General features: G+C 37.7%; 1 protein-coding gene across 1 annotated transcript in view; it reads right to left on the bottom strand.

Annotated features, from left to right (window-relative positions):
* The window catches only part of SPDYA (speedy/RINGO cell cycle regulator family member A), a 36,926-nt gene extending 24,912 nt beyond the window's left edge, over window positions 1-12,014 (bottom strand). Inside the window, exons 1-3 of the mRNA XM_017545654.2 lie at window positions 11,564-12,014; window positions 8,725-8,783; window positions 5,665-5,750 (exon numbers count right to left, since the gene is read on the bottom strand). Coding sequence (XP_017401143.1) covers window positions 5,665-5,750; window positions 8,725-8,783; window positions 11,564-11,795 — 377 coding nt within the window. The 5' untranslated portion in view covers window positions 11,796-12,014. The remainder of the gene's footprint in view (window positions 1-5,664; window positions 5,751-8,724; window positions 8,784-11,563) is intronic.
* Between the last annotated feature and the right edge of the window lie 207 nt (window positions 12,015-12,221).

Below are 12,221 nucleotides of genomic sequence, written 5' to 3'. Positions count from 1 at the left end.
AATAAACAGCATCAGTTTGATGTGGGACTTCAATAAATAGGTGGAACTGGAGACTCTGACAGCCAGTATCAATAACAATGCAGGACTCTTTTGATGCCCTGTAATCTGAAAAGGTCAGACAGAAAATCAGGTGGACAGAAGACATTTGAAGGAATAACAGCTGAAAGTTTTTGAAATTTAATAAAAACTATAAACCTACAAAGAAGTTTAATGAACTTCAGAGCACATGAAACATGAAGAAAATTAAACCAATAAACAGCATAATCAAATTGCTCAAAACCAGTGATAAAGAGCAAATCTTAAAAGTAGTAAGAGAAAAAATAAGGATGGGTTAGAGTTCTCATTAGAAATAATACAAATCCCACAGATGACTTTCCAAGAAAAACGGTCAACTTACAATAAAAATATTACAAAACACATAAGGGAACAAGATACCAAGAGCAGAAACAGATACTGGAATAGACACAAAAATATAAGAATATTTATCTCCAGTACATGTAAAAAAATTAAAAGCACCTTGATAATATGATAAATGGATAAGTATATTTGAAAAATAAGAAAACAACTTTTATAAACAGAAAATTTTATAATGAAATTAACTAGCATATTGGACATAAGATGAAGATAAAATCAGTGAACTGAAAGATAAATCTAAATAAATGATCCAAAATGCAGCCCAAAGGAACATGGATAGAAAATAGCAAAGATGGGGATGGGTGCAGTGGTGGCTCATGCCTGTAATCCCAGCACTTTAGGAGGTCAAGGCAGGTGGATTGGTTGAGTTTAGGAGTTTGAGACCCTGCCTGGGCAACATGGAGAAATTCTGTCTCTACAAAAAAATACAAAATTAGCTGGGTGTGGTGGTGCATGCCTGTGGCCCCAGCTATTTGAGAGGTTGAGGTGGGAGGATTGCTTGATCCCGGGAGGTGGAGATTGCGGTGAGTTGAGATCACACCACTGCACTACAGCCTAGAGTGAGACTCTGAGGAAGGAAGGAAAGAAGGAAAGAAAGGCAGGCAGGCAGGCAGGCAGGCAGGAAGGAAGGAAGGAAGGAAGGAAGGCAGGAAGGAAGGGAGAAGGGGAAGGGGAAGGGGAAGGGGAGGAGGGAGGGTGGGAAAAAGAAAAAAGCACTCCAGTCTAGAGTGAAACTCAAAGAAAGAAAGAGAGAGAGAGAGAGAAAGAATGAAAGAAAGAAAGAGAAACAAGAAAGAAGTGAGGGAGGGAGGGAGAGAGAGAAGAGAAAGAGAAAGAGAGAAAGAAGAAAGAGAGAAAAAGAAAGAGAAGAAAGAAGTGAGGTGAGGGGGGAAGGGAGGGAGGGAGATAAGAGAGAGAGAAGGAAAAAGAAAGAAAAAGAAAAAAGATCAAAGGTAAGTGATGTGGAAGACTGAGTGAGGCATAACAAGTTTAACTGGTTTCAAAAGGAGATAGCAGAGGAAGGGGAATATTTGAAGACAGTGGATAGAATTTTCTGAGTTGTCTGTTGAAAGGCATCAATCTTCAGGTCAGGCATGGTGGCTCACGCCTGTAATCCCAGCACTTTGGGAGGCTGAGGTGGGTGGATCACCTGAGGTCGGGAGTTCAAGGCCAGCCTGGCCAATATGGTGAAACCCCATCTCTACTAAAAATACAAAAATTAGCTGGGCATGGTGGCTAATTTTTGTATTTTTAATACCTGTAATCCCAGCTACTCATGAGAATTGAACCAGAGGCGGAGGCTGCAGTAAGCCGAGATGGCACCACTGCACTCCAGCCTGGGTAACAGAGCAAGACTTTCCCAAAAAACAAAAACAAAAACAAAAGGGCTCAGGCTGGGCCCTGGGGCAGTTGGCAGCAACACCCCCTGGCATCAGCTGAGTCCCGGGGGGGAAAAAAAGAGAGAGAGAGAGAAAGAGAGAGAAAAAAAGTAAAAAAACAAAAACAAAAACAAAAAAAATCCATCCTTAATCTTCAAATCCAGAAAGCTTACCAAATCCCAAGCAGGTTATTAAAAAGAAACCAGTGCCAAACACCAAAGAAAAAGAGGTCTTAAAAGCAGCCAGAAGGCCAAGTGTATGGCTCATGCCTGTAATTCCAGCACTTTGGGAAGCCGAGGTGGGCGGATGGCTTGAAATCAGGAGTTTCAGACCAGCCTGAGCAACATGGGAAAACTTCATCTCTACAAGAAAAAAAAAAATTAGCCAGCTGTGGTAGTGTGAGCCTGTCGTCCCAGCTACTGTATTGAGGAGGCTAAGGCAGGAAGATCACTTGAACCCTAGAGGCAGAGGTTGTGGTGAGCCAAGATCATGCCATTGCACTCCAATTTGGGTGACAGAGTGAGACCCTGTCTTAAAAAAAAAAGAAAAAAAAATTAAGAACCTCCCATATGTTGGTAATCAGAGGATGAAATAACGAGTTTTATGTTCCTTGCCCATAAGGAGCCTACAATTAAGTAGAGAAGGCAAGAAGTATGAAACAAATAATTCTGAAAGGGAATGTGGAAGAAGAATAATAGAAGTTCAGAGTCTAAAGGAGGATGGGCGCGGTGGCTCACGCCTGTCACACCAGCACTTTGGGAGGCCAAGGAGGGCGGATCATGAGGTCAGAAGATCAAACCCATCCTGGCTAACACGGTGAAACCCCATTTCTAATAAAAATTAAAAAAAAAATTAGCTGGGCGTGGTGGCATGCGCCTGTAATCTCAGCTACTTGGGAGGCTTAGGCAGGAGAATCACCTGAATGTGCAGTTGAGTTCAACTGCACGGACGTTGTAGTGAGCGGAGATTGCACCACTGCACCACTCCAGCCTGGGTGACAGAGCAAGACTGTTTCAAAAANAAAAAAAAAAAAAAAAAAGAATATACAGAAAGGAAACATTGTAACAAACTATGTAGAAAGGAAAAGAACTTGAGCTTCAGAACTATGGCTGAAATATTTAATGAGGAGAACTATTGAGTCCATACAAAAAGTATGATTAGGCTTAAAATGGAAATTATCAGCTTTAATATGGAGCTTATATAATACAACATGCAATAAAATCTGACAGATAATTGTATTGCATAAACTGACTCGTGCTCTACTGATAATAACTTCACAAAACAAAACATTCATTTTCAGGCATCTAGTAAGATTTAAACTAAAGCATCTTTTGGTTTATTTTTAATTCTCAGGTAAAAAAAAACTACAAAATAAATACTGCATCAACATACAGATACAATACTGAGATATATAAATGCAATTTAACTTAGTGGTCGATGGCTGAATTTGGTCATTGATAAACCACTCCTGAGTTTGTGCCCCTGCTTTGCTGCTTACTAACTTGTTTACTCTTAGAAAGTACTTAGTCTTCGGCTGGGCACGGTGGCTCACCCCTGTAATCCCAGCACTTTGGGAGGCCTAGTTGGGTAGATCACAAGGTCAGGAGTTTGAGATCAGCCTGGCCAACATGGTGAAACCCCATCTGTACTGAAAATACAAAAATTAGCCAGGCATGGTGGTGGGCACCTGTAATCCCAGTTACTTGGGAAGCTGAGACAGGAAAATCACTTGAACCCAGGAGGCAGAGGTTGCAGTGAGCTAAGACCAAGCCATGCCACTCCAGCCTGACTGACAGAGCAAGACTCCATCTCGAAACAAAACAAAACAAAACAAAACAAAACAAAACAAAACAAAAGTACTTAATCTTCCTAAGTCTCAGTTTCCTCATCTGTAAAACAGGGATAATACAAAATTTCATAGGGAAGATTAAATGAGTTAATATTATATTAAAATTTTTTGTGGTGCCTTGCACATAATACTCAGTATTAGCTAATACTATTCTATTTTTCCAATTTGGCAATCGTACCCAATTTTGAGTTCATTTTTCCTTATGTACTTGAAAATGTATCTCCTGAATACATGTAGAAATCAGTTTCTTCTAGTCCTATTTTTTTTTCTTTCTTTTTTTTCTGACAGTGTTTTTGCTCTGCTGTCCAGGCTTGAATACAGTAGTGATCAAAGCTCATTGCAGCCTTGAACTCCTGAGCTCAAGTGATCCTCTTCATCTCAGCCTCCCAAGTAGCTGGCACTACAGGCACATGCCACCATGCCTGGCTATTTTATTTTTGTAGAGACTTGCTATGTTTTCCAGGCTGGTCTTGGACTTCTGGCCTGAAGCAATCCTCCTGCCCCAGCCTCCCAAAATCCTGGGATTACAGTCATGAGACACTGTACCCAGGTTAGTCCTATTTCTTTAATAAGTTTTTGATTCTGAATTAAATACACTTTGAGTAAAAACTTACTCTTCAGTGCTGACAGCTGTTGTGGTATTCAACTTAAATATGTTTTTTTTATATGTGTTCTCTGGTTAAACACTTAAAGTTATATTCATGTGGCTGGGTGTGGTGGCTTACGCCTGTAATCCTAGCACTTTGGGAGCCTGAGGTGAGTGGATCACTTGAGGTCAGGAGTCCGAGATCAGCCTGGCCAACATGGTGAAACCCAATCTCTACTCAAAATTCAAAAAATTAGTGTGGTGTGGTACCAGGCTCCTATAATCCCAGCTACTTGGGAGGCTGAGGCAGGAGAATCACTTGAACCCAGCAGGTGGAGGTTGCAGTGAGCCAAGATTGCACCACTGCACTCCAGCCTGAGTGACAGAGTGAGACTCCATCTCAAAAATATGTATATATATATATATATATATATATATATATATATATATATATTCACACATTCCCAACTGCAGCATTATATCCAAATATATATATGTATGTGTGTGTTTACATATATATACACACACACATTTTTTTCTGAAATGGAGTCTCACTCCACCTCCCAGGCTGGAGAGCAGTGGTGTGATTTTAGCTCACTGCAAACTTCACCTCCTGGGTTCAAACAATTCTCCTGCCTCAGCCTCCTGAGTAGCTGGGATTATAGGTGCCCACCACCATGCCCAGCTAATTTTTATATTTCTAGTAGAGAGGAGCTTTCACCATATTGGCCAGGCTGGTATCAAACTCTCGACCTGCCTTGGACTCCCAAAATCCTGGGATTACAGGTGTGAGCCACCACACCTGGCCAGAAATATATTCTTAAATTATACCAATTCTAAAAGAATTCTGATCTATAGATTGAAAAACCATTTCACAGATTACAATGATAATATAAACTAATATAAAGTCAATGGAAGAATGGAAAACAAACCGTATTCCTTTGTCACAGCTCAGTGTGTTTAGTAAAGAAGCCAGTGAATACTAAAGGTATCAAATATGGATAATGGCTATGTTGTAGATATAGATCCACAAAGACTATGTTTAGAGCATTTTCCACAAGTTGTTCAATGTAAAAGGGGAACGATGATAGTGATTTTTACTATATATTAATTGAAAATTTCAGAGAATATTCTGGTTTTAAAAAATATCTAAGTCACAAAGAGGAGAATTTGGGATAATTTATACAGAAGCATTCTGGAAAATGTAAAACATCCAATACAGACTGAAGTGGAATACTGAACAAGAAATATTAGGCGTATAGCATGATAAGGTAAATGAAAAAAGCATAAAAATATCCTAATAAAGTAAAGAATGTGTAGCATTTATACAGGACTATTCAAAGATATACATAAGGTTTTAAACAGCCTCTGTTTTAAATGAGGTGTCATACATATAATAGATAACACAAAAATCACTTAGTATAAAATATACTTACAGAGCAATAAAGAAATTTATCCTGGTATGCTCACTTATAGTAAATTTAGCCCTCTTGAAATAAACAAAGGTCATAGCCAAAAGATACTATAAGGAAAAAAGTTAAAAATTAATATTTTGCTTTCATAAATAAAACTGCTTTAAAATAGTTAACTTAAAATTTTCTGATGCATATGCTAAAACAATAAAGTGTTACTTATTATATAATTGTGTACTTACATTTTGACTTCCTGTAATCCACCATGTGAACAGCGAAAAGTAGTTGACTATTTTTTATATCATTATTAACTAGAATGGACTCCTAAGCTTTATTATAGCCAATAGTTTTTTGAGCTAAAAATCCCACTTTTATCTAATTTAAATTTCAAACCTATAGAGAAATTGAACAGCAAAATGAATAGCCATGCATCCTAATTTGCCATGTTTAATACCTCTATCTGTGTATATGTATGTGTATATATAATTTTTTCTAAGCCCTTTTAGTTGCAGACATCCATACTCATTTTTTAAAATAACTTTTAAAAATGACTTCCAAATGACTTCAGAAATTAGAATAACAAGGCTCTATTTTCATGGGCAGACTGTGTTTTAAATGTATTATTAAGAGAGATACATCTCTAGCCTGATATTAGAATATATGCCAGGTTCTGTCCAAATTAAAAACAATTTATAATAATGTATCAGATTATCTCTCATAAGACATTTATTCATCCTATTGTAACAGGATTTGCCACAAAGGTGACACCAAGTTTTCACAGTAACTTCAGTAAAGGATTCTGGGCGTAGTGTTAAGATACCCCTGGTTAGTTACTTTTCAAACACTGCCCCCTTCTGTGCAGCAAATTTAATGCACCTTAAAACCACAAAGTTTAAAACCATGACTCCACATAAATTGGATATTTGATATTACAGCATTATTGTTTTAAACCACAAAGTTTAAAATCATGACTCCACATGAATTGGATATTTGATATTACAGCATTACTGTTGATTTTTTTAAAGTGTCATGACATTGTAATTATTTTAATATATCCCTTAACTTTTAGTGATACATTATGAAATGTTTATGGATAAAATGTCAGAAAGTCTGGGATCATCCTCAAAATAATCCAGTTTTTGGTGAAAAGCATTAGAAAAAACAAGAATGGTCACAGTTGATGATCTGTTGTAGCTACATGAGAGGCACATGGAGGCTCTTTGCTCTATTCTATTTACTTTAAATTGTGTATGTTTTAAATTTCCCAAAATGAAATTTAGAAAACTTTATAAACCTTCTTCTAGTGTATCCCTGTCATCTTAAGCTTAAGTAAAAATGTTCACCCCAGTACTAACTTTGTGAGTATAATCGTAAGCTGACCTTCCATTCATTCCCTTTACTGTTGGCTAGCAGTGATGTAAAGTCACGCTTAATTTTCAAATGTGACTGCCTGGTATAAAAAGGCATTTACAAAGCTGAAAATTCTTAGACTAGATAGCATGAGGAAGTTTTCTCTAAAAGAAAAAAATTGAAAAATACAAAGCTGGAATTTTATTTCATTATTTATTTATTTATTTTTGAGACAGAGTCTTGCTCTGTCACCTTGGCTGGAGTCCAGTGGCACAGTCTTGGCTCACTGCAACCTCTGCCTCCTGCAATCAAGCAATTCTCTTGTATCAGCTTCCCGAGTAGCTGGGACTATGGGTGCAGGCCAACATAGTCCAGTTAATTTTTGTATTTTTTAGTAGACAAGGGGTTTCTCCATGTTGGTCAGGCTGGTACTGAACTCCTGACCTCAGGTGATCCACCCGCTTCAGTCTCCCAAAGCACTGGGATCACAGGTGTGTGACACAAAGCTGAAATTTTAACCATTCAACAAAATCTAAAGAACATAGAAACATTGCTGCTCCCAGTGTGTAAGTTAGACATTCTTTTATAAAACACTGATTCCTAAAGAACATGTTAAACTAATTTTACCTTACAAAATTACTTAGATTTCTTTTCTCTGAGTTACTTACAAAATATTAAAATGCAGACTGCCTTAGTAAAGTAAATCTCAAGAATATTTTTTCTCCACAGCCTGATAAAAGGTAATAACTGATCAAAATGCATTGTCTGTAGTGATTTTTTGTTTGTGGTTTTTTGGTTTTTATTTGTTTCTGAGACAGGGTCTTGCTCTGTCGCCCAGGTTGGAGTGCAGTGGTGGTATCACAGCTCACTACAGCCTTGACCTCCCCGGCTCAAGCAATCATCCTGCCTCAGCCTCCTGAATAGTTGGGATTACAGGTGTGAGTTACCATGCCCAGCTATTTTTTTTTTTTTTTTTTTTTTGTATGGAGCCCAAGTCTTCCTATGTTGCCAAGCCTAGGAACTCCTGGGCTTAAGTGATCCTCTTGCCATGGCCTTCCAAAGTGTTGAAAATTCAGGTGTAAGCCGACACACTTGTTTTGTTTTCCAATCGGATATAGATTTAAGGTCATTTAAATGTAATCAATAATATTCTATAATTCCTCAAATATAGGCTAAATCTATGCTATATGCTAATTCCAGAAATTAATGTGTAAGGATTCTGCTTTGAAGGAACAGTGCAGGCTAGCTCTTTTTAAAATTTTAACTTAATTAATTAATTTAGAGACAAAGTCTTGCATTCCAGTTGTCCAGGCTGGAATGCAGTGGCACAATCGATCATAGCTCACTGTATCCTCTAACTCCTGGGTTCAAGCGATCCTCCTACCTCAGCGGGGTGGCTGGGACTACAGGTGCATGCCACCACACCTGGTTAATTTTTAATTTTTTTGTAGAGATAGGGGTCTCACTATGTTGCCCAGGCTGGTCTCCAACTCCTGGCTTCAAGTGATCTGCCCACCTCAGCCTCCCAAAGTGTTGGGATTACAGGTGTGAGCTGCTGCGCCTGGCTGCTAGCTCTTTCCTTAACCATAACTAGTAAGATAGAAAATTCCTAAAAGGTCTCATTAAAGCTCAAATGGTTACAAACCACAGGAAAAAAACAAACAAAAAAAAGAAGCTCTAATGGTTCAGTTACATTATAATGCTGGTTAATGGTTATACTGTTACAAAATTTACCTTGTCTGCAATTTTACAGCAGCAGTCCATCCACAAGAAATCTTGAATTAAATCGTCATCTACAACAAAAGACAGCTATAACTTGTCTTTTAAAAACAGAATGTTTCCTTTTGAAGAATTAATTTCTATGTCAAGAGATTATACACAGTACTTAGAAATAAAACAAAAATGAATGAATTAGGTGTAACCGAAAACTAAGGTGTAGTTTTCAGTTCTTGGGTGTATTTACCATTGCAAGGATTGCACAAAAAACTACTGCCTTATCCTTCATCATCCCACATGATTTGCCTTAATATATGGCTCGGATTGGAAGGGGAATGGTAGAAGTGTTTGGTTTACTGAATATCCAATAGTATTTTTAGCTTTGCATTCTTCTCTCCTATTTATCTCTATTCCACTTTCTGTTACTCAAATACATATGAAAATGTCTATATAAAAATGATTCATAATTCATTAGTTATTTATAATTAACATTTTGAAAAAACTATTAGGATAAAATAACCAACAAACACATTGTTTAAAGTAATAACATCTAGAAAGTAGGTAAAATATTTATTTCAGTTTTAAAGGGTTAAACTATATAATCTCAAAATATATTAATAGTTGTCAGAATGTAATCTAGAAAAATCTGCTTTTTTTCCATTCCCCCCCATCTTTTTTTTTTTAGACACAGGGTCTCATTATGTTGCCCAGGCTGGCCTTGAACTCCTGGGCTCAAGTGATCCTCTGGCTTCAGACTCCTGAGTAGCTGGAACTACAGGAACATGCTGCCATGCCAGGCTCCTCTCCCTCATTTTAAGAAAAAAGGCATAACTTCTATTCATTTTTGTATAATAAACTATCATCAATGTTGTCAAATACATGGGAAGCTCCAAGAATAACTACTGATTTCCTGAGAATAATAATTTCTGCCTTGTTGATTTTTTTTTTTTCCTTTTTTAAAGAGGGTCTCACTTTGTCAAACAGGCTGGAGTATAGTGGCATGATGTTGACTCACCTGTAGCCTCAAACTCCTGGGTTCAAGAGATCCTCCCACCTCAGCCCCCCAAATAGCTGGGATTACAGGTGCACGCCACCATGCCCAGATAACCTTTTTTGTATTGTAAAGAAGGGGTTTTGCCACTTTGCCCCAGGCTGATCTCGAACTCTTAAACTCAAGCAATCCACCTGCCTCCGCCTCCCAAAGAGCTACAGGTATCAGCCACCACACCTGGCATTTTATTTTCTTTTTTGAGAAAGAATCTTGCTCTGTTGCCCAGGCTGGGATGCAGTGGCATGATCTCGGCTCAACTGTAGCCTCCACCTCCTGGGTTCAGGTGATTATCTTGCCTCCCTCCCAGGTAGCTGGGATTACAGGCATGTGCCACCATGGCTGATGGGGTTTCACCATGTTGGCCAGGCTAGTCTCGAACTCTTGGCCTCAAGTGATCCGCCCCCCTTGGCCTCCCAAAGTGCTGGTATTACAGGCATGAGCCACCTCGCCTGGCCTAGTAAATCTGTTAATATTTCTTATCTAAAATGGTACAGCCAGGTATTTTCCCTTGTATCTCATGATGAGCTTTGGGTACTAAAAAAGTTTGCTGGTAGTAATTTGGTTCTGCTCTTAATGAAAAGGAGAACTTTTATTAACATTCTAAATCCTGATGGCGAAGCATCTTTTTATCTTTTTCTACTTCTATTCCTTATATTTTTCCTTTTTCATCTTCTTTTTTGTCCAATCTCATTTTTTCATTTCGCTTTTCTTTAAATCATAACTAGCTTGTTTTAATGCACCTGACCTTCCTCTAGAAACAAGGAAGCTTGTTATCTAGATCTACCAGACTGTAGCATCTACTTGACTTGATTCATGACTCCAACCACTTTTCAGAACTCATCTATCCTACCCCTTTTTCTAATCTGTTTACCTTATTACCCTACCTCAAAAAAAATTTCCTCTTTCTTTGTTAGGAGTACAGTACTATAAAGAAGTTTCTTTTTGCCAATGTTACAAAATATATCAGTAAAGTAGCACTGTCTCATAACTGAAACAAATTCAAACTTAATTTCATTATGTGGACATGATAAAGCAAAAATTTTTTTTTTGAGATGGAGTTTCGCTCTTGTTACCCACGCTGGAGTGCAGTGGCATGATCTCAGCTCACTGCAACCTCCGCCTCCTGGGTTCAAGCAATTCTCCTGCCTCAGCCTCCCGAGTAGCTGGGACTACAGGTGCGTGCCACCATGCCCAGTTAATTTTTGTATTTTTAGTAGAGACAGGGTTTCACCATGTTGACCAGGATGGTCTCTATCTCTTGACCTCGTGATCCACCCGCCTTGGCCTCCCAAAGTGATGGAGTTATAGGCGTGAGCCACTGCGCCCGGCCTGATAAAGCATAATTTTAAACAATGTTCCCAAACTGTTATCCTGAAACTTCTCTAGTGACCAAGCTCCCTAGTTTTCTTGGGTTTAGCAGAGAAAGTCCTGAGAAACCCCTTAGGCTCAGTCAAACTGGGTCAGTTAGCTCACCTGTCTTTATGTAGTTTTTTACTTTAGGTCAAACAAACCTCATACCATGGGCTATGAAGTTGAATTGTTCAGAATTTACATTTGGCATATGGATTTAAGTAGTCTAGAAGCTAGATGAATATGAATTTTTAATCCATAAGGAAGCAAAACAAACAAAAACCCAATATTAAAAATAAAAAAGACTAACTAAAACAAAAACAAATTTGGTTGGAGACGGGAAATTTAATACAAAAATAATGATATCCTCTTTGATCAGTACGAAAACAATTAGATGTTTACATTCTAGGTTTTTAGTTCTTTATAACTACTGCTATTAAAATATTTTAAACCTACCAAATAATTTAAAGAAAGCAGTCATTTCCTGACGCTGTATAACCAGACAAGGTCCTTTGGGGCGTTTAGATTTGTTATTATGTGTATTTTTATCAGATGCTTGCCAATTATCTTTAAAAATAGGACGCTTCAGAGTAGCGGCCTTTTTAGGCGGATGTGATCTATTTGACCCTGATTTTACATAAACAGTGACGGTAGGTGGTGTCTCACAACACATCTGATTGTGCCTCATTTTGGTTTTCCAATATTCCTGTAAAAATAAAACATACAATTATTCATCACATGCATACATTTTATATAAAACAACTGGATGATACTACCATATGAAGTCATATAAAATGTTACTAAACTTGCCATTAAAATATTATTTGTGACAGTGACCCCCATAAAAATTGCTTTTGAAATCCAGTGCTAGGAAAAGCTATGCTTCCTTTGAGTAACAAATATACATCCTCTTCCTAAATAATAAGATACTGTATGCCATTTTGCTTTGGCTACAGAACTCAACACCAAATTGAAAGTTAACTATAGAAATGATGCTGACTTTATAATTTATTTGTGGTCTTTTTTCCTGCTAATATTTCTATTCTGTTTGAATTGACATAATTTTATCATAAGGTTGTTATATGCTACCTCAAATTTTTTATAAACAAGGAAA

Source organism: Cebus imitator, unplaced genomic scaffold, assembly GCF_001604975.1.
Source record: "Cebus imitator isolate Cc_AM_T3 unplaced genomic scaffold, Cebus_imitator-1.0 Scaffold180, whole genome shotgun sequence".
In the NCBI taxonomy this organism is placed as follows: domain Eukaryota; kingdom Metazoa; phylum Chordata; class Mammalia; order Primates; family Cebidae; genus Cebus; species Cebus imitator.
This window is presented reverse-complemented; position numbering and strand designations above follow the sequence as displayed.